The sequence below is a fragment of the Myxine glutinosa genome, chromosome 9 (genome assembly GCF_964187855.1).
Source record: "Myxine glutinosa chromosome 9, kmMyxGlut1.1, whole genome shotgun sequence".
Lineage (NCBI taxonomy): Eukaryota > Metazoa > Chordata > Myxini > Myxiniformes > Myxinidae > Myxine > Myxine glutinosa.
The window spans coordinates 88,526,077-88,550,239 of NC_136269.1; the positions used below are offsets into that span (position 1 = coordinate 88,526,077).

General features: G+C 35.2%; 2 protein-coding genes across 3 annotated transcripts in view; both read left to right on the top strand.

The window, feature by feature from the left end:
- ANKRD11 (ankyrin repeat domain 11) overlaps positions 1-24,163 on the top strand; it is a 319,696-nt gene that overhangs the window by 216,750 nt on the left and 78,783 nt on the right. For both annotated transcript variants that reach the window (XM_068128855.2, XM_078784506.1), the window contains 2 exons: positions 23,421-23,563; positions 23,795-23,942. In XM_068128855.2, the coding sequence (XP_067984956.2) occupies positions 23,421-23,563; positions 23,795-23,942 (291 nt within the window). The remainder of the gene's footprint in view (positions 1-23,420; positions 23,564-23,794; positions 23,943-24,163) is intronic.
- Positions 1-24,163, top strand: part of LOC144893635 (uncharacterized) — a 1,058,663-nt gene that overhangs the window by 56,861 nt on the left and 977,639 nt on the right. The gene's annotated exons all lie outside the window — the stretch shown is intronic.

The window sequence follows — 24,163 nt, forward strand, 5'->3', positions numbered from 1 at the left end:
GTAGATGCCGTCGTTCATTGTCCTAAAAAATACACAAGTTTGACTTAAATCCCTTCAGCTGTTTTCAAGTATCACATTTTCACCAGCCATGACAGGTTTAAGATTGATCGGTGAAGTGGTTTCAGAGAAGGGATTTTTTTTTAATTATTAGCTTTCAAGCTAATTTGGCTGCCACACCATGTGGCATATGACCTTAAAAGATGTACACTCTGCATATGTATGGGTAGGGGATCACGTTTGTGAAGTTTTGTGTTGATTGGATATGGTTCGTTTTTCTAACCAAGATGGCTGCCAAACCACGTGACCTACAATGTCATCATTTTCAAACTTTATGCAGCAATGGTGTTGGATGACATTTGTAAAGTTTCGCATCAATAGGGTAAATTGTTTCTGAGATATAATTATTTAATATTTTCCTTCAATCCAATATACAGTCACGTGAAAAAGTAAGTAGACCCCATGTAAAGTTTCGACTTTTTCAACATATTTCAACATACAGCTATTTGATCTTCATTTCAACAATATTGACAGATAAACGTGATATAATATAACAAATATCATGAAACGTTTACATTTTGTAGTCCATTGTATAATTTAAATAAACATAAATGCAAATTTCGCATACGGAAAAAGTAAGTACACCCATGGCTCTAATAGGTGGTATTGCCCCCTTTGGCAGAAACAACCTCAAGTAGGCGTTTCTTATAACTGTCTACCAGTCTCTGACATCGACTGGGAGAAATTTTTGCCCACTCCGTGCAGAATTCTTTCAGCTGTGCGATGTTTGAGGGGTTTCTTGCATGCCCAGCTCGTTTCAAATCCCCCCACAACATCTCGATGGGATTTAGATCCGGGCTTTGATCTGGCCATTCCAGAACCCTCCATTTCTTTCTTTTCAGCCATTCCTTGGTGGATTTACTGGTATGTTTAGGGCCATTGTCATGTTGCAAGGTCCACCTTCGGTTGAGCTTCAACTTTCCGACAGATGGCCTCACATTATCCTCAAGCACCCTTTTGTACAATGAAGAATTCATAGTGGATTCTATGATGGTGAGCTGCCCAGGCCCTGATGCAGCAAAGCTGCCCCAAACAATAATATTTCCACCACCATGCTTTACAGTTGGTATCAGGTTCTTGTGGTCAAATGCTATCTTTGGTTTTCGCCAAACATGTCTTCTGGTGCTGTGGCCAAATAGCTCTACCTTTGACTCAACTGTCCAGAACACATTGTTCCAGAAGTGCTGGTCTTTGCCGAGGTGTTCATTGGCAAACTTTAATCTTGCCCTGATGTTCTTTCAGGACAGCAAAGGTTTCCTCCTGGCACACCTCCCATGTCGATCAAATTTGTGCAGCCTCTTTCTAATGGTAGACTCGTGCACTTTGACATCAACAGTGGCAAGAGCTACCTGTAGGTCCCGTGATGACATTCTGGGGTTCTTAGAGACTTCTTTCAGCATCTTGCGGTCTGCTCTCGGGCTGAACTTGCTGGGGCGGCCTGGCCTGAACAAGTTGGCAGTTGTTCGGAATCTTCTCCACTTGTAGATGATCTTCCAGACAGTCGAATGATTGATTTCAAATTGTTTGGAGATCTTTTTAAATCCCTTCCCAGACTTGTAGGCATCTATAACCCTCTTTCTGAAGTCCTAAGAGAGCTCTTTTGATCTAGGCATGGTGACGCCGCACACTTCAACAACAAAGAGCAAACCAAACTAAATGTCTGAGGTTTAAATAAGACAGCTTCCTCCAAGATCCTCTCTAACGATGTTCTAATCATTTGCACCTGAGCTGGTGCACCTGATTCTAATTTTAGGTATTTGAAGTAGTAATAAATGTAGGGGTGTACTTACTTTTTCCACATGCGAAATTTGCATTTTTGTTTATTTAAATTATACAATGGACTACAAAATGTAAATGTTTCATGATATTTGTTATATTATATCACCTTTATCTATCAATATTGTTGGAATGAAGATCAAATAGCTGTATGTTGAAATGTGTTGAAAAAGTCAAAACTTTACATGGGGTGTACTTACTTTTTCACGTGACTGTAGTTACCACACCATGTGACCGATGACGTTTTCGTGATTAACTTTTAATCGCCATGCCTAGTCGATGACGCACATAATGTTTTGAGTCGATCACTTTGGTGGTTTGGGAGAAGGTGTTTTTTAAAGGTTTTAGGTTAAATCCAATATGGCTGCCAAACCATGTGACCTATGATGTCATACATTTCATATTTAAATACAAATGGGTCATAGATCATGTGCACGCAATATCAGATTTTTTGGATAAGGATTCAATTAAAACATTTTTGGCTGGTATACCACTTCACCTATGATGTCATTATTATCATGCTTTTGTTCCCTATTGGGGGGTACTTGACAACTTGCCGTTTCAAATGTTAACATTCGGTGGTTTCTGAGAAATAATTTTTTCATTATTTGCTTTTTATCCAAGATGACTGCCATGCCACGTGACCTATGACGTCACAATTGTCATTAAAACATTCTGCATGGGTGTCACTCCTACCCTGAAAGTTTCGTCTAAATTGGACATGTGGTTGCTGAGAAAAACGAGGTTTAGCCCGTATGGACGGACGGACGGACGACCCGAAAACATGACTCCGGCCACCTTCAGGGGTGGAGGCATAAAAACAAAAAACAATTTAGCCAAAAGAGAATAACTGCGTTCAGCATGATTGAACCTCATATTTTCTCTTCTACAAAAGCTTGGATTCTGGTTTTGGTGTTACCGTTGATGTTTGTATGTAGATTAAATTGTCAGTTTTTGCTTAACTCTCATACCCCTACCTGCAATCTCTTCTGCCCCCATTAATCCTACCTAACCCTAAACCTCTCACTTGCAGGTTACTGTTTCCTGCCCTCCTCTCTCTCTCTCCTCTTTCCCTGTTTGTTCATATCCTTGCTTGTTGGGTTCACTTGTGGCCTCTGCCCCACCATCAGTGCAGTGCTTTCTTGCCCTGTAACCTTGCTATTCCTTGAACCGAGATTAATATATACTAGCCGAAACCCGTGGAACATCCACGGAAGGGAGGATGTGGTGTATGGATAGAGTGTACCATTATGGATGGCATAGGGGATTTGCTTGTCCGAGTAAGAGTTAGGAAGAAAGATGAGAATGAAGAGTGCGTATATGAACAACCATCGCCGACACCGGCACAAATGCATGCTCTGGATTGTCCACTCAGTGGACGGCTTGCTTTCGCCTTCGCCTGTCCAATCAGCGGACGGCTTGCTTCGCCTTCGCCCAGCAGACGCCAATACGATGGCGTCGTAAGATGGCGTCGTATCGGCAGTTAATCAGATGCTTTTGGGCCCCAACGTCGGCTAATTCAGATTTTTCGAGTATGGCTTTCACGAGCCTCGATTCAGTACACAAAAAAAAATTAAAAAAAATGGCTGTATGTGATAAACAAAGAGCGCGGTTAGTAGTGTAATAATGTTGCTTCTGGGACACCTCCGTTTAACATGGGAAATCCCTATCTAATGTCATTTACCCCCTTGTCTTTTTCAAAAATCATAAACACCTCTATTTCTCCCACCCTCATCTTTATGAACCTTTTGTCTGTAGTACCTATCCTTAATGTTGTTCATTAGACCACTCAAACACTACAAATATTTGTTTTCTCTTATAGACCTATCATCCTTCTTCTACATATCATCTGGCAGATTAATCTTTGACCCACTCAAACATTGACCCATTCACTTCCATATTAATTCTTTCCCTCCCTCATTGCCCCTAAACACCTATATTTCTCTCACCCTGTTCTTTACGAACCTTCTAACCTTTTGACATGTTATCCTTATTCATTAGACCACTTAAACACCTGTGATCCTTCTGACCTCATGGACCTTTTAACCTTTTACTCTTAATATCATCTGGTGAATATAACCCACTCAAACAACGACCCTACAAATATTTGTTTATGCGTGGGAAATAATTTAATTCTCCTACAACTCTCTTCACCATCTAATATATTAACAAAAAATATGTTTGAGTTTGGTTCTTTATTAAGATATTTTAACTGAGCTAAGATAAAATGGTAAACCTCCCTCAATGTTCTTGCTTGAGCGCCTCCAGTGCCACATACCATTTTTAAATTAAAGTATATATTTTCCTGACAACCATCAAAGTTTTCCGTCCACTCAAAAATATTTCCATCTTTTTTACCCAATTCACCGGTATTTAAATTAATTCTCTTATTTGTTTTGTGAACTTTTTTACCAGTTGCCTTTTCAATTATACCTATTTGATATTTTTCACATTCATTATGTTTTCCATTTATATACCAAGGTTGATTACACCTCCACTCTTTAGTCTGGTTGATACTTGGTTCTATCATTTATATAATAGTAAAAAAGGCGGCGGTAGCCCGTTAAAATCCCCAACCCCCCCCCCCTTTTTAACTTATCACTTATATATATCTTATCACTTATATATATCTTATCACTTATGTATATCTTATCACTTATATATATATCTTATCACTTATATATATATCTTATCACTTATATACTTATATAACCATAAGGGAGACTATCAATTCCATTTTCTAAAATAAACCTCTTATCATCAAAAGCCCCCAATGCTTTCTTATTTATCTCTTCTGAATATAATTGATGTTTATAACTTCTTATTCCATTAATCTTTCTAAACTCTTCTTTCTTTGTTGTTAAACAGTTATAATAATCCTTAAAGTTTATTGTTTCTTTAATAACATTTTTCTTTACACCTTTTAACTTCTTATCAGTCTTTTCAACGTTATTCACAATGTATTTATAAGCATAAGCCTTTGACCTCAATCCCACAAATTCACTCATAACATTTCCTCCTAATTCATCCTTGAACTTTCCAATCACCTTTTTATTTTTAGAAGAGAACAACTCACTCTCTGGACTGTAATTACTCGTGTCATAGATATTAATGTCTCTTTTCATGTCTGAATAAACATCGTTGGTATTAATTTTCAAAATAAAACTATCTGTATCCATATAAAGTAGATTAACATCATTTTGATATTTCTTCCTCAAGTTATTATAAAAGTAATCATACATTAATGACTTTGATAAATCAAGAATTGTTGTTCCAATATAAATAGGTTTGTTCATTTCAATACTCTCTTTAATCAAATGGATCGCACAAAAGTTCTCAGTAAAGACCTCAGCTCGAGTAAAACTCGGTCTATTAATTAATTTTGATGCTTGTTCCCAAGATGTTGATAGTCTGATATTTTGTCTTTTCCTCACATTCTCCATAGTCTTACCAAAGACCGCATTATTCATCAATTTATAAAAGTCTTTCTCAAAATCTGTTTTTGACTCTGTTCTTCTTTGTGTATTAAAATCAATGTACCCCTTTAACCAATGACTTTGATTGAACTTTAGAACCCTATGGATCTTCTCTACTCTTAGACCTTTTGATAAATATTGTCGCAAATTTCTTTGGTGTAGAACATAATTTTTCTTGTTATATAATGTAGTAAGTAATTTTTCTGTTGATTCACCTATATCAAACGATCGTTGATAATCACTCAACCATTCTTTCTTTGGACTTGCTTTCTCACAAGCAAATGGGAGATCTTTGTGTAGGTTATGGAGTTCCTCTGGATATTTTAAATCAATTTCAAAATAATAACCAACTTTTTCTTCATCCAATTCTTTTTGTGTAGAGATACATACATCTTGTAAAACGTTTTTGTAGTCTTTTTCCTTTACCCATCTAAGTTTTCCATAAGGAAGAGCCTGAGACATTGCCCAGCCATACAGGTTGTTCGCGTCATAGTACATCAAGTAAGAACTCTCTTTCGTTGGATCATAATTTGGAAGATATTTGTTATTTGCTTTTGCGTATCTACTCGAGCAGACTTGTGAAATTCCACCTCTTTTTGCCTTTTCAATCATCAAAAGCATATCAACATCGGTTATCAAATCCAAATCTTGTTTTGTCATTTTCAACATCGCACTCCAGGCCAATCCAGGTGCTGTGTAGTAGTGAGCAGGATCCAATCCATATCCAGTGCGACAAACAGATCTAAAGGCTTCAAATACATCGGCCAATAAAAGCACATCAGTTTTGAGATACAAATCGTGATACTCGCCAAGATTCTTGATGTTATATTTTTCCCAAACATTTTGTGCGTGTACATAATCTTTATCAGATATATGACTATTATTTAATTTGTTATAGAAATTTTCTTTTGAAGGAAGTTGTGTTTCATTGAATCTCTCAAATGAGTCCATATAGTCATAGGGGTAAATTCCCTTTTGTGTTAGAAAATCTTTATCTAAAAAATACTCTGAAAGACATGGAAACTCTTTTAGATTTTGAACCAAGTTAACCAATGGACTTGCCATGAATTTAAATGTATCAAGAAATCTGATATGAGTAATAGGAGATGTGTGAATTGTTTTTGTGAATGAAATGTATTTCTGATCCGTGTTTGGAATTGCTGAGATACTTCCAGAAGTCTTTGAGAGTTCCTTGATAAATAGATGTGTATCATAATGAGCGTTGTTATGAAGAAAGACAGGAATGAAAGAGGGGAGTTGATAATTAATATTACAACTTTGATGAGCCGGACCTCTATATTTACCAGTGAGATGACAATGGTCTCTAACCTTTAGACCTTTACCAATTTTCTCCTCACAAATATGACAGACATTGTTTTTTATAAATTCCCTTTTTTCTTTACTTGTTAAGGACATTGGTTTATTGGTTTCTCTCATTATCTTGGTTAATCGAACACAGTCTTTTTCTAGTCGTTTCACAAACTCCTCTGGGGTATTTGAGCCTCTATACATCTCTAACTTGTTATATTTATCACCAACGGATGATTTGATATAATAACAAAAACCACAAGGAGTATGTTTTTGATATTTATTTGTGTATGATTCTTTTGGATCTTGAGAAGCAGTATCAATTTTTTCTAAAATACTTTCAAAATCAGCATATATAACAAATGGATGTTTGATCTTTTTATTTTCATCTTTGAATGTGATCTTTGAGCCTTCTTTAGGCATATTGATTACCGTTGATTTATGTTCGCCACAATAATTTGAATGTTTATCTAATCTTTCTTGTGAATTGAAGAAGTTAAGACAACGCAAACAAATATATATTTTATTTGTTCTCTTACAGACTTGTGGTTTTATTAATTTAGCAATATCTTTGATGTATGTATAATGTGAATTTTCGTCTGAATTAAAATATAGAAGATTAATATGAGTTTGTTTACAATTGTCAGAAAGCTTTAAAACCTGAATGTTGTTTGTTTCTGTTAGACCATAAACATTAACTGATAAATTATTCATCTTTTCAAATTTAGGAATATCATTTAAAGTCATCGGAAACTTTAGATCTTTCGTATTTAATGTATTCTCATATTTTTTATAATGAGATACTCTTTCATCATGAAAATGTGGAGGATGTAAGTGTGCTAAAATAGACCAGAGAAAACATTTATTGTCTTTATTTTTGATATTGATAACTGCTTTTCTATTTTTGATAACACTGGGTAAATCAATGTAAGAAGAAGCTTTTAGAGGATCTGATTTAAGAATATGAATGTCTATGTAAATAATTTTTCCTATATTGAATCCACTTCCTACGATTGAATTATCCACATCTTGCTCTTGTTTAATAAGTTCATCATAGACTCCTGATGTTTTAAAATCTTGATATGAAGATATAAAGTGTGGCTCAGTTCTCATGTATGGTGCATCTATAACTCCTTCATCCTTTGTCATTTCTAATTTTACTCCCATATAAAATTTAAGTGGTTTCATTTCCTTTAGTGTTTTTTCAATCAACGTTTGAACAGCAGGTTTAACTATTTCTACAGCATCAACTATAGACTCTGGTTCAGGAGGTTTGAAGTTAAAGACTCTTATTTTAATATGTCCTTTGAATGCTCCATCAGAGTTTTTAGTTGTGATAAAATTTGATAAATGTAGATTTGTTTTAAGATGTATTTTGAAGCCTTTCTTGAGGATATTTTTATTACATGTAGAACAGTGTTTTGTTTCAGGTGGAAGAGGGGAAAGTTTGTTTAAAATGTTGTATGTATGTTTTGCGGTGAGAATATGTTGTTTATAATATTTTACTTCCTTCTCGCAAGTATCACAATAAACCATATTTATAGCGTGAGAAAACGTGGTGTTTTATATATATCACTGTGCTTAAAATAAAACACTTTTGAGCTTTACAGCTCCGTTTTATATATATCGCTGTGCTTAAACTAAAACACTTTTTCACTCAGAATCATCTAAGTCATAACTATCACATGAATACTCAGAATCATACTCAGAGTCATCAATAAAGCTACTCTCATAACTATCATTTGAGCACAAACTATTAGTATCATAACTATCATCTGTGTTCAATGAAATACTATCATCACCATCGTCCAAGTTCAATGAAATACTATCATCACTATCGTCTGAGTTCAATGAAATAGTAAAATCTTCACTGCTGTATTGACTCATATTTAATTAGCAAGAAAAATATTCCCATCAATATCTATATACTTTCTTTCATTAACAGATTCAATCTCTACAATTTTTATATCAAAAGTTATCTTTAAATAATCTCTAACTATCATAGAACGAAATGACATTTCACCAGAAATATTAACATCATTCATTTTACTTAGATCTACACCCTTTGGATTATTAAAGAAAATACAAATGTCTCCTCTAGAATTATTAATGGTCTTATCATTCTTTTTCAAAGTATCGTGGTCAATCACTTTTTCAAGCTTTGAATAAATTGCCAGGAGTAGAGGAGAAACTTTTGTTAGATTTACTTTAATGGATGTCTTTCCAGGTATAGTTAGAGCTCTTCCTTTAAATGAAATAGAGGGGCTCATGTTATTTTCCATAACTGGTTTTACCCAAAAATTTCCATATTTATCTTTGTTCAATTTAACATCTTTGACATATTTTTCTATATCTTCCACCGAAGTAGAGATTGATTGAAATTTGTCTTTTGTGCTTTGAAACATTGTATTTATTAATGAATAAACTTGCGTTTAGTTTAAGTAAAAATTTACCACATAAATATGATAAGTTCTGAAGGATATTTAGAATTTCCAGACTCTCCATATGATAAATTAGAGAATTGTCCGGCTTGTGATAGAGTGGGGCTTAATGATGAGGATTCATATAAACAATGTATTTTCTGTGATTTAATTTTAATTAATGATAATAAGAAATATAAAAAAATATATAACTCTTTTAAATTAGAACCAAAAATGAATTACTTTACAAGATTAATAAGAGAGATGAATGTTAAGTATTGTGATGATAATACACCATTTCTTTCAAGGGAAGAGACTAATTGTATTGAGGAAATGTATAAGGGTTTAATGATATTTATTATTCAAAATAATTTTAATGGAAATGTTAATACAAGATACTATATAAATAAAATAATGGATTATTTTGAAATTAAACCCGAACTCAGGATAAAATATAGAGTTTCTCAAATAGCTCAAAAAAAGTTGGATAACTTGTTTTCCAAATATATAAATGAATGATTTTTTACCCGTTTGGGAAAATAAGATAAAATTTAATAACCATAAAAACATTCCAAATTCATTGAGATGTCTAATAGTTGGTTCAAGCGGATGTGGGAAAACCTGTTTACTTTTAAAGATGCTCCTTGGTTCTAATTTTTTAGATTATGATAATTTAATAATTTTTACAAAGTCAAGTTTTCAACCCGAGTATCAACTACTCTCACAGGGTTTTAATGCGGGTCTTAAAAAGGAAGACATTATCGGTTTATTTAAACTTCAAAACAAACTAAATGATTATAATATTGATGATATAATACAATTATTTTGTGATACACAGAAATCAAAATCGAAACCCATAACTTGTATTCTCAGTGATAATACGGATGATATACCTTCACCTCAAGATTTAGATAAATCAAAAAAGAACCTTGTCATCTTTGATGATTGTGTTAATGAGAGAAACCAAACAGTAATGGATAGCTACTATACAAGAGGGAGACATTCTTCTTGTAATTGTATATATCTTAGTCAATCATATTTTCAACTCCCTCGACGCTCAATAAGAAACAATGCCAATACTTTTATTTTATTTAAGTTAAATTCAATAGATGTAAATAATTTTTGGAGAGATAATTGCTCTACGTTATGTAGTAAAAAAGAATTTGAAAATTATATGAAACACACGATTGGAAAATATAAATATATTGTTGTGAAACAAGATGAGATACTAAATGATATTTTTCAATAAATAAATACAGAAAATGAATACTGAAGAAAGAGAAAGAAAGTTTAAGGAACATCAACAATTAGTTTCAAAAGTTGTTAAACAACAGGAAGAGATAAAGAAGAAACGGAGACAGAAACTAACTGGTGAAGAAGCCTTTGAAAGAAAACAAGAGAAATTCTTTAAACCACTTTTGAAAACTCAACACCCTACAGTTCCCACGGTAGAATTTACTCCAAAAAAACTTCAAATGCTCAAAGATTTTAGTCAGATAACAAAACAAGAACTTGGTGAATTAGAATATGATGACGAGGGATTATTTCGGAAACTTGAGCAGGTAAATCAACCCCCTAATTATGTTGTGGAAGCTCTTCAAAACAATGAATATTCTGCGGGTTCAAAAACCAGAGCAGGTCTCATTCCAACAGAAGAACCAGCAGTGTTTCATCTTGTGGAAGAAAAGGTATTGATATTTAATGATGAATTGATGTTCTTGAGTTCTACTCAACCAAATGTTAAATTAACTCCAAGATTAATGTTTCTTCTAACAAACCCCGGATTCAGCGGTTCAAAATATTTTGAGGAACCACTTGATATGGAAAGAGAGGAAGATAGGGTATATATTGAGTTGTTAAATACACTTGATTATGGAGTTTCTGTTGCTGGTAAAAGTAAGAAGAATGAGAAGGAGAAACATATTATTGATGCTTTAAGTAAGCTTGGTTCGGGTGTTAGTTTTCTTCCAAATGACCCATCACAATTAGTTAATAGGCTATTATTGTTATTAGGTAGTAAGAAGGCTGGAAACAACAATTGTTTTAATGAATCCTCAGCCATTTTAGATCAGTTGATGAACATGAAAATAATTAATAAATGTCAATACAAAGATATTTTATTAGATATTAAATAAGATGAGAAGCACAATTCTTAGTTTTAATTTCACAACGAGCGATTACACAGCTTCATTCCCTTACCCACTACAACTTGACCCCCTTACCTCATATGAGGCATCTTTGTTGTCAATGGAAACTTACAATACCCTTTTTAATATCACAGAGAAAAACAACAAGTTTAGTTATAATCCAGGCACTGCCTACAAAACTATAACTGTTTCACCTGGAGCTTACGAGATTTCTCAAATATCTTCAGAAGTCTCTCGCCTTATGAAAGAAAAAGGTGATGAACCAAAAAATATTGTAATAGATATTCAAACACACACTTCAAAATCAACTATTAAACTGAAAAATAATTATAAAGTTGATTTCACGATTGAAAATTCGTTCAGAGAGCTATTGGGTTTCTCTTCAAAAAAGATTGAAAATAACGGGACGTTTTACAGTGATAATGTTATCCAAATATCCTCCGGTATAAATTCAGTATTAATTCATTGTGATTTGATTGATGGTGCTTATAACGATGGAATAAGAACAAATACAATATTTTCATTCAGTGCATACTCAACCCCGATTGGTTATAAATTTAATATGGAACCAAAAAATCTTGTCTATTTACCTGTGTCAGGAAAAACCATATACAGAGTAAATTTTAGGATAACCGACCAAGATAATCGTATGATATCCTTTAATGATGAAATTATATCCATCAGAATTCACCTACGTGAAGTTTTTCAATAAATAAATAATGGTTATTGTAAGAAAACACGAGTTGGGAAAATATAAAATAATTACAGGGGAGGGCATGTTCCTTTCACCAGACTATACAAGGTATGTGGGTAAAGGATACTATAAACCTAAGAGACAACGGGGTGTGGGTCATCAATTTCGAAATAAAGGAGATGGGATAATTGATACTCTAATGGGTATTGGTTCAACCATTCTTAAACATAAAGACCTAATTGGTTCAACTGCTTCTCTCATGGGAAATGTAGCAGGTGTTGTAAAGAGTATAAAAGATGCTCAAAAGGAGTCCCATAAATTACAAGCAATCAAAGAAATTAAAAAAGGTAAAACTCAACTATCTTCACAAGAACGACAAAAAATCATTAAAATACTTGGGTCAGGGTTTCAACAATTTTAATACTATATAAATACAAGTATGGAAGCGATTGATAGTATCTATGATTTGGATGATACGATTATCATTTCAAACTCTACTAAAAAGGAAGACTATTTTAAGGTAAATGCTATTACAGGAACCGACTGGAATTCAAACGGAACAAAAAGTTTTGAAATAAATAATCAACAAACTTACTTGAATATAGCTGATAGTTTCTTGCTGTGTAAATTTAAATTCACTAAGGCTGCGAATAATACTAATGCTACACTCGTAAATGATTTCTTCTGGAAAATGTTTGACAGTGTTCGCCTGTATATTGGAACACAAGAGGTTGAAGCGGTTGATTATGTCTCTGCTACATCTGAAATGATGAAATTTACACTATATTCGTTTGGTGATAGAATGGGTAAGGGAGCTGTTGAAGGCTTTATTCCTGATATGTCAACGGGAACAAACACAGACCCTGGTTATAGTCAAAGGAAGTCAATGTATAATGATGACGCAAAAGCTGAGAATAGTTTTACCGTAGCAGTACCTCTTAAAGGTATATTTGGATTTTGTGATTATGATAAAGTTTTGTATGGTCTTAAAATTAGATTTCAACTACAAAGGAATGATAATGTAAATAGATTGCTTTTTGGGGCTGAAAATGCTTTTGGCGACAATAATAAATTTGTTATTAATGATTTGTGTTGGTATATCAATGAATATACTCCTAATCTTAAAACGGAGGAGATGTTAAATAGAAGACTTAACTCAAAGAAACCGCTAAATGTATCATACCTTAAAAGAAGATGTCAACACGTTAAACTGGAACACACTACCTACACTTGGAATTTGGGTGTTCTTGAAGGAAAGCCACGATACCTATGGCTCATTTTTAAAAAACCAGATGGAGAGGAGGGTACTAATAAGAATAATGCGCTGAGTGATAATGCTAAGGTGAAACAACTTCGGGTTTCTCTTGATGGCACATTTTATCCGCGAGATAGATTGGAAATTGATTGGGAAAAAAATGATTATGCGGAAGCCTACAAGTCCTACCAAAAAGTGTGTGAAAGTAATGGTAATAATGATCCTATTTTGGATATGGTTGCATTTAAAGGTTTATATACAATCTACGCAATTGACCTGAGTTCTCAAAAGGAAACTATAAAGTCTAATCGAGTGGATACTTCTCTATACATTGAAAGAGGGGAGAATGAAGAAGTTGATGCTTATTGTTTGCTTTTGGAGGAAACAGAATTACAGATTAATACAGATAATGGTGTTATGATTAATATCACATAGGTTTTTTCTCATAAATAAATGGTAGGGGTATATGTTAATCAAATCAATCTTAATAAATTAACATCTTGTATTCAAAATCAAAAGCCTTGTATTATTAATGTTAATACAATTCAAAGAAAAGGAGCTGTAAGAATTGATGTTTTACTCACACACACACAAGTAAAAACACTAAATGATGTTGGATCACTTAAAATTAAAATGACGAAACCTATGTTAAAGAAATATTCAATAGACGAGTCAAGAGGAGGATTTCTCCCGTTTCTAATTCCTTTATTTGCTGGTTTAAGTGCGGCGGGAGCATTGACTGGTGGTATTTCAGCAGCGGTAAAAACTGCTAACGAAAGGAAGGCACAACTAAAAGCTCAAAAAGAATTGGAAAGACATAACAAGGAGTTGGAGAAACAAATTAGTGGAAGTGGTGTAATTGTAGATTTTGCTCAAAAACTTGAAAGTCTACCTGATAAAGCTAGATTGTTGGTTGGTGATATGCTTTCCTCTATCGCTCAAGCGGGTGTTAAACTAACTAAACGGGGTAATGGATTGTATCTTTCTCATAAATAAATGGATAAATGGTTTAAACAATTTGGAAAGAATACAACGTCAAATATAGAACTAGCCAAGTATTGTAAAACACTAAAAATTGATAATGTGGTAATCTGTATGAGAGATGAATTAATACATATAAATAAGAATACAAAGAATATTATTATGAATTTAGACACACAGAATGGTTCTCATTGGGTTTGTATTCATAATAGTCAGGATAAATATTATTTTGATAGTTATGGTATGCCACCACCTGTTGAAGTAATACAATTCTTACAGAATGGTGTTTATCAAACATTTCAAGTTCAAGAAATTAATTCTAAATGTTGTGGTCAATTATGTTTATATGTATTATTTCAACTCAACAATAATGAAAATTTTTATGATATCATTTTTAATCTAATATAAATGACTTATGTTGGAAAAGATGGTTCTATCTTTGGAAAATCCTCTCAGGATATTGATTTATCAAATTATTATACAAAGGCACAGGCTGAACGACAAAAATATAGTGTAAGTAAAAATATTAATATGAAGAATACTTATAAATTAATCAATTATCCAAACCCTACAGATGCGAATGACTTAATTAGATTAAATGATTTATCACAATATATATTTTTAAAGAAAACAGCACGTTTTGTGAAAGAAGTAAAATTTACAACCACAACACCTGGTTATACTGACCATACACCTTTCCTCATTGAATTTAACTACCTGCTTACAATTGAATTTTATAAAGAAGGACATTTAGTTAATATGCGAATTAATAAATGGGGGTATGATATGCCTGATTTAGGGTATAATTGGTCTTTTTCAATAAACATAGAAGACCTACATGATTTAAATCAGTCTCGTAAAGAAGAATATTATCCACTTGGTGAGGATAAGGATTTATGTGGAAGTACAATTAGTAAACAACAAATACGTGATTTTAAGAAAAGAAAAATATATGATAGTATAGCGATGGTTCGCATGACAAAGAAGGAAGGTAATGAGATAAGGATAGAAAGCCGAGGAATACAAACCGATTTGGTAGTGGGAAGATGGGGTGGTATTACCTGTCATAATATTAATCTCACATATATTTCTGATACATAAATGGCAGGAAGAAGACTACAAGAGAATTATAATTTTTGTATTCAAGGATACCTACAAGAAAAGGGTGCTCGGTATTACATACCTTATGATTTGGAGCATATACATGGGAATTTTGTCATTAAAAACTGGCCTTATACTGATATTGTTAAACCCACAAATAGAGACTTGTTTAAAATATTAAATAAAAATGAACTTCTCAAAGTTATGAAATATAAAACTCTTTTAGAAATCGTCAACAAATCTTATTGGTATCCTATTATGAGAAAAATAATTATAGATACAAGAATATCTCAAAATCCAGATGAGTATATGTATAATATTCTTTGGGGTTCAAACTCAAGGGTAGCAAGGGATGAGGAAGGAGTTGAAGAAGAGAAGGAGGAAAGAGAGAAAAAGGAGAAGGAGGAAAGGGAGAGGGAGGAGAAGGAGGAGAGGGAGAAAAAGGAGGAGAAGGAGGAAAGGGAGAAAAGGGAGAAGGAGGAAAGGGAGAAAAGGGAGAAAAAGGAGAAGGAGGAGAGGGAGAAAATGGAGGAGGAGGAGAGGGAGCAAAGAGAGAGGGAGGAAAAATATAAAAAGATGGAAATCATTGAGATTCATAAAAGATTGAGTGTATTAAAGCAAATAAATCAATCTCAACGCACCGAAGAGGAAATTAAAGAATTAACAACTCTTATGAAGATAATGGTTTCAAAAATAAGAACGTCAATGTCTTCAATTTCAGGGAGGAGATTTAAACGAGAAAGTGGTGAAGAAGAAGAAGAAGAAGAAGGAAAAGATTATGTGATTGATGATGTTGGTGTCATTGACTTTAGTTAGTTTTTATTTGTAAATAAATGGAGGAGAGAGTGAAGGCATTCCTTAGGATTCTTTATGTTTTAAAAATAAAGATTGAAATGTATATGTTGAAAACCAAAAAGGTTTTGATACTCTGTCGGAATTTTTCTGATAAATAAATATGAGTTATTGTCTCAAATGTAAAAAGAAAACTAAATCTAAAAATATCTCTTATGTTAAAGCTAAAAATAATAGAGTTTATCAAAAAGGAATATGTCAAGTATGTGGCTCTAAAAAGTGCCAATTCATCTCTCCTAAAAGAGGAGGAGACATACAAAAGTTTCTGTCAGGAAGTAAATTTACAACAACTGGAATTCCAGGGGAATTACACCTTCCAGGGTATTCTTTCTGTGGTCCAGGAACAAACTTGGATAAAAGATTAGATGAGGCTGACAATCCTAAACCTTGGTCTAAACCTACAAATAGGGTTGACGAAGTGTGTATGAAGCATGATATTGCTTATGGGAATACCACTACGTTGACTGAAAAACATAAAGCCGACAGCGAAATGTTGTATAATTTGTCTTTGATACAAAATCCAACGTTGAGAGAGAAAGTTGATAGGTTTATTGTGAGAAATTTGATAAATGCTAAATTGAAACTTGGTCTTGGTTATTCCTCAAAAAACTATTAGGCTCTAATGATGTCATCAAGACTGAGGAGCTTTTGGCTGAAGAATTACACAAACCTATAATCACAAAGTTTAAAAGAAGGAAGGTTTATTCTAAATACACCGACCACATATGGTCCGCTGATTTAATTGAATTGAATAATGACAGGGGATACAGGTATGCTTTAACCGTTATTGATTTGAGGAGTAGATTTGCCTGGGTTGTCCCTTTAAAAAATAAAAGGGGTGATACTTTAATGTTAGCCTTTAAGCTAATATTTGATCGGGATAAAAGGAAACCAAAGAAGTTATGGACTGATGAGGGAACAGAGTTCTATAACAAAATATTCATGAAATTTCTTAAGGGGAAGGGTATTAAATTATACAGCACCTTTAATGAAGGAAAAGCAGTTGTTATTGAGCGTTTTAATCGTACTTTGAAAGAGAGACTATATAAAAAATTCACACAACTCGGTTCTCAAAAATGGGTGTATTTAATTCAGGATATTGTAGATAATTACAATAATACAGTTCATTCATCAACAAAATCAAAACCATCGGAAACATTTACAAAATTAGAATATGAAAAGGAGATTAATTTGAGAAAGCCCAAGTTTAAAGTTGGTGATATTGTAAGAATATACAAATGGAAAAGTCATTTTGAGAAAGGTTATACACAAAAATGGACTCGTGAATTATTTAAAATCATTGATGTAATGGATACAGTCCCTTGGACCTACAAATTATATGATTTAAATGGAGAAGAAATCTTGGGTTCATTTTACTCACAAGAATTACAAAAAACACAAGTAAGCAGATAATACCCTTGAAAATAATAAATAAATAAATAAAATGTAATGGGGATACGTTTTTAAATCTGTGAACCCCAAACACAGAATCCCACAACTTTTTAGTTGGGGCTTAACTTTTGTGTGTGTATAATGGGGATACGTTTTTAAATCTGTGAACCCCAAACACAGAATCCCACAACTTTTTAGTTGGGGCTTAACTTTTGTGTGTGTATAATGGGGATACGTTTTTAAATCTGTGAACCCCAAACACAGAATCCCACAACTTTTTAGTTGGGGCTTAACTTTTGTGTGTGTATAATGGGGATACGTTTTTAAATCTGTGAACCCCAAACACAGAATCCCACAACTTTTTAGTTGGGGCTTAACTTTTGTGTGTGTGTGTATGTGCGAGTGAGTCATAATAATATACAAACCCTAACCCAACCCAAGCCCTAACCCAACCCCATCCCTAACCCAAACCCATCCCTAACCCAACCCATCCCTAACCCAACCCCATCCCTAACCCAACCCCATCCCTAACCCAACCCCATCCCTAACCCAACCCCATCCCTAACCCAACCCCATCCCTAACCCAACCCCAACCCTAACCCAACCCCATCCCTAACCCAACCCCATCCCTAACCCAACCCCATCCCTAACCCAACCCATCCCTAACCCTCACATTCAAAATCCCAACCCTAACCCAATCCCATCCCTAACCCAACCCCAACCCTAACCCTCACATTCAAAATCCCAACCCTAACCCAACCCATCCCTAACCCAACCCCATCCCTAACCCAACCCCATCCCTAACCCAACCCCAACCCTAACCCTCACATTCAAAATCCCAACCCTAACCCAACCCCATCCCTAACCCTCACATTCAAAATCCCACCCAAACCCTAACATAATCTTTCTTTTCTTCTTTTTTAAATACGTATTTCTTTTTTTTTTTTTTCCTCTTCCTCCAATTCTGTCTTTCAAGGCTTTTAAGTTTGAAGAAGTAGAAATGGGAAGAAAGAATTTTCCAGCATTTTCTTCCTCGAACTTTCTTGATATTGCTTAAATCAAGCGTCATTAAATAAAGAACATTGTTCATTGCTTTAGAATCCAAAGAGTCTCCAAGAGGAACCCCACAGGTAGAGTCTCCAAAATAAAACCAACTTTCCAAGTTCCCAAGGTATAACCACATTCCTGTTGAGCCTCCAAGATAGGTATCACATTCCGAGTCATCAAAACAAAACCCCCATTCCGAGTCTCCAAAAATATAACCATCTTTCCAAGTCCCCAAGGTAAAACCACAATTTTCAGAAATATTGGGGGTTTCCGTGATAAGTCTCACATAGTATAACTGCGGACCATCAGGGAGAACTCTCCTTGCCCAATTTTTTAGGGTTTCTATGATGTGTTTCACATAGTATAACTGCGGACCATCAGGGAGAACTCTCCTTGCCCAATTTTTTAGGGTTTCTATGATGTGTCTCACATAGTATAACTGCGGACCATCAGGGAGAACTCTCCTTGCCCAATTTTTTAGGGTTTCTATGATGTGTCTCACATAGTATAACTGCGGACCATCAGGGAGAACTCTCCTTGCCCAATTTTTTAGGGTTTCTATGATGTGTCTCACATAGTATAACTGCGGACCATCAGGGAGAACTCTCCTTGCCCAATTTTTTAGGGTTTCTATGATGTGTCTCACATAGTATAACTGCGGACCATCAGGGAGAACTCTCCTTTCCCAATTTTCAGAAATTTGTGGGTCTCCAATGTATGACTTGTATTCTGGCTCATCAAGGTAGAACTTGTTCAGTGGGTTTTGTTTTGATAACTCACAACAAGTATCATCATGGTAAAACTCTTTTTCAGGATTTTGTGGATCTCCAAGGTATAACTCTTTGGCTGGGTCATCAAGGTAGAACTCGTTCTGGGGGTCTTGGTTGTTCAAAATGTCTTCAAACAAAAAAATAACTTCATCCCAAGTTGTGTTAAAAGCAGAATTTTCATTTCGTATCTCAGATACAATATCCTGTGAAAGAAAATAACAATGTATTAATTTAATACAATATTTTTTATTTGTATAAATCAAGCTCTATGAATATTAAAATAAACTTTGTTAACTCTTACACGAGTCTCATCTTAAAAAAAAAAAAAAAAAAAAAAAAAAAAAATTAAATAAATAAATAAATAAACAAACTTACCTCCATTGATAAGAGGTTCGAGTCCAGTTCATCAATCTGAAGGTTGAGTTCTACACAGGTAGTAGGACTCCATGGAATAGCAAAGTTATCCCATTCCATTTCGGCATAGTAGTCCATTCTCAAGTGAAGCAGAAAGCGTGTTTGAAAAAGCCTGTGTGGTTGGTGCCTTTTATAAGGACTGGGTGTGTCTTCCTGTGGAAATTCCCTGGGCGTGTCTTAACTGGAAATGATGTGATGGAAATTCCCTGAAAATGATGTAATGTATTACCTGGAAATGATACAATGCTGAAGAGTTTATAAAGTGGGTGGGACTTAGCAAAAGTGGGAGGAGCTTAGCAAAAGTGGGCGGGGCTTAGTAAAAAGTGGGCGTGGTTTAACAAAACTGGGCGGGGCTTAGTAAAAAATGGGCGTGGTTTACCAAAAAGTGGGCGGAGCTTACCAAAAAATGGTATGTGGCACTGGAGGCGCTCAAGCAAGAACATTGAGGGAGGTTTACCATTTTATCTTAGCTCAGTTAAAATATCTTAATAAAGAACCAAACTCAAACATATTTTTTGTTAATATATTAGATGGTGAAGAGAGTTGTAGGAGAATTAAATTATTTCCCACGCATAAACAAATATTTGTAGGGTCGTTGTTTGAGTGGGTTATATTCACCAGATGATATTAAGAGTAAAAGGTTAAAAGGTCCATGAGGTCAGAAGGATCACAGGTGTTTAAGTGGTCTAATGAATAAGGATAACATGTCAAAAGGTTAGAAGGTTCGTAAAGAACAGGGTGAGAGAAATAGAGGTGTTTAGGGGCAATGAGGGAGGGAAAGAATTAATATGGAAGTGAATGGGTCAATGTTTGAGTGGGTCAAAGATTAATCTGCCAGATGATATGTAGAAGAAGGATGATAGGTCTATAAGAGAAAACAAATATTTGTAGTGTTTGAGTGGTCTAATGAACAACATTAAGGATAGGTACTACAGACAAAAGGTTCATAAAGATGAGGGTGGGAGAAATAGAGGTGTTTATGATTTTTGAAAAAGACAAGGGGGTAAATGACATTAGATAGGGATTTCCCATGTTAAACGGAGGTGTCCCAGAAGCAACATTATTACACTACTGCGGTTCGTAGATCGTAAATCCATTAGTGCCGTGGGCATCGGGTCACTGGGTGCGGCGTAAAAGGGATAACAAAGTCGCGTCCTTACGCTATTATTATATAGACTAGTGGGGTCACCCGTGGGAACCCCACGGGCATGGACGTGTGTGACATTTGGACATCTTCATTTAGTTGCTGCACATTCAGTTTTACAAAATGGTTACTGGCAATTTATCAGATGCACAAATGATGTAATCTACACAATGTATTTACTTCTGCGAACATGTGAATGCATGTGCGTGCACATGGGAAATACAGTTTGAAATGTGTCATTACATCTCATGTAAAATGTGACTTCAAGAGCTCAAATCCTCTACACACACACACACACACACACACACACACACACACACACACACACACACACACACACACACACACACACACACACACACACACACACACACACACACACACACACACACACACACACACACACACACACACACACACACACACACACACACACACACACACACACACACACACACACACACACACACACACACACACACACACACACCTACCTCGTTTTTTCATTTCTATTCCTCACAATGCTGTCTCTCTCTTATTCACAGACACACATACAGATGCATCCACACACTCATATATATGCACATATATTCATATTTCCACACACACACACACACACCCACATATATATACAGTATAATGCACATACATATTTCCACATATATACACACACATCTCGTTTTTTCATTTCTGTTCCTCACAATTCTTTATCTCTCTTATTTACACACTCTCTCTCTCTCTCTCTCTCTCTCTCTCTCTCTCTCACTCTCACTCTCACTCTCACTCTCACTCTCACTCACTCACTCTTCCACATATATATACACACATCTCGTTTTTTCATTTCTGTTCCTCACAATTCTTTATCTCTCTTATTCACACATGCACACACACGCTCACATATATACATATAATATATACACACACATACACACACACACTTTACTTCCAGATAATGATGAATGAAATAAGAACGAAGAAATATATGTCGGCATCATTGTTGACGTTTTTGTGACGACTGTCATCAAACGGAAAAGTAATATATCTTAACAGAAAAGAAAAAGCGAATTTTTCATATATGTCGACATTTTGAGCTATTTGGGCGGTGTATGATACATCGTCCGGCGTCGATTCCGGTTGAGTCATTAAAAGATTTCAAATAAACCTATTTAAAGTGTATGTGCACATAACTAATAAAAAAATACGAATAAATATCTCTCGGTAATTTCCTGAAACATATTTTACTTCTGGATAATAATGATGAATGAAATAAGAACGAAGAAATATATGTCGGCATAATTGTTGACGTTTTTGTGACGACTGTCATCAAACGGAAAAGTAATATATCTTAACGGAAAAGAAAAAGTGAAGTTTTCATATATGTCGACTTTTTGCCGTCATGTTGGGTGGTGTATGACACATTGTCCGCGTTTTTATTATATATCTCGACATTTTCCCGTGTGTGCATTTATTTTTTCAGTTGTTCCTGAAACCGAGTCTAAAACCATCGATAAAAATGAAATAAGATCGTGAATTCGAGATAAAATCATGAGGGTGACTCAATGAATGGGCTTTATTTTACAGGCATTCGAAAATGCATTTCGTTCTATAAACGGCGTTCTATAATCCCTCCGCACCCCTTCCCCTCTCCCTCCCTCCCCTCTCACCCCTCCTCTAAATCCCCCCCAACCTCCTTCCTCTCTATCTCTGCCTCCCCTCTTTTAATATTCCTATCAGTGAAGTGACTCCCTGTTGCCTGGCAACTCCAGATACCTTTGCAATAATCCCTGGTGTTGGGCTAGCGGCTAGGGTGCCGGCTTAGGATCCTACGATCCTGGGTTCGAATCCCGGTCGATCGCTGAATTAACGCCAGGGGGGTTGACTCAGCCTGTCATCCTTCCGAGGTCGGCTAATTGAGTACCAGTTCACTGGTAATTCCCTGGTTGTCGTTAAAGGCGGCAAAAAGGGTTGGCGTCAGGAAGGGCATCCGGCCGTAAAACATTGCTTCAAAAAGGGGACCGAAAAACAACAACAACCACGGTTCCCGAAAAAGGCCAACCCCCGCTTTGCGGGGGAAAATGGCCTCTAAAGGTGGTTATATATTTATAAACGGAAACTTTCATCAGATTTTCTTCCCTTTTTTTTTTCAACCGAGTCTAAAACTATGTTAGCGACTGTGAAAAATGAAATGATATATCGAATTAGAGTTGAAATAAAACTGTGAGAGAGCAAGACACCACGGGCCTAACAAAAGGGCCTCAAAGCTATGCGAGTTAACAAAATGGTGGATATTTGTTTATATGAAGCATCTCCCAGAATGGGTGGAGCTACTCTCCAAACGGAGTAAGCCACACCCCCGGACAGACGAGATGGATCACCTACGGCTATTATAATATAGATATTTGTGCGTGTACACATTGCTTCCTGAATATGTCTGTTATTTGTTTGTAACCACAACAACTCGTCAACTGAACAAACGTGTTGCTCAGGTGTGATACCCCTCCGTTATACCTCCCCCATTTGATCAAGATTGGGAATTGCAGCTTGTTATTTAATTTGGCTGATGTTGAGATGCGTTTTTTCTCACAGGCTGGACACCTTTGCACGAAGCATGTAATCATGGATACTATTTGCTGGCCAAGCAGTTGCTTGTTGCAGGGGCTGATGTGAACACGCGAGGTTTGGATGACGACACGCCACTACACGATGCAGCCAATAATGGCTACCTGGATGTAAGCAAGGGATTGATGAGATGGTCAAATTACACTGCCTTGTTTCAAGGAGTTAGATTCTTGTCAATTAGCCAGAATGTCTTTGCTTTGAATAACATTTTCTTTTTTGACAATCTTAAGTAACTTGTTAATTGGTATCCAGATTTTTATTAATATCCAGAATTGGTATTTATTTTCATATTTCACAGTTGTTGGAACACTCATTGAATTTCGCCCTCCACTCTACAATAGGTGGTTCGGTTGCTTCTGCGGTATGGGGCTGACCCATTTCAGAAGAATGCAAAGGGCGAGAGACCTGTGGATGTTGCCTGTACCACCACCGTTGAGAAGCTTTTGCACAAGGAGCTGTCCTGGTCAGCAAGTGAAGACAGCTCTGCAGGTTACAACGCACACCGTTTCCCTTTATGAGGTTGCCACTTTGAAAGAAAAGCAGTACCTAAATCATAGTGATATTGATTGCACGTGCAAATTTATTTGTGTCATCAAATAACTCTCAATATGCAAACATTCAAGACCTAAAAGAGTGGATTCAAGCAGCTTTTGGACAAATTACGGTTGGAATGTGACAGGAAGTGGTCTTGGAGTATCGCAAAAGCATGA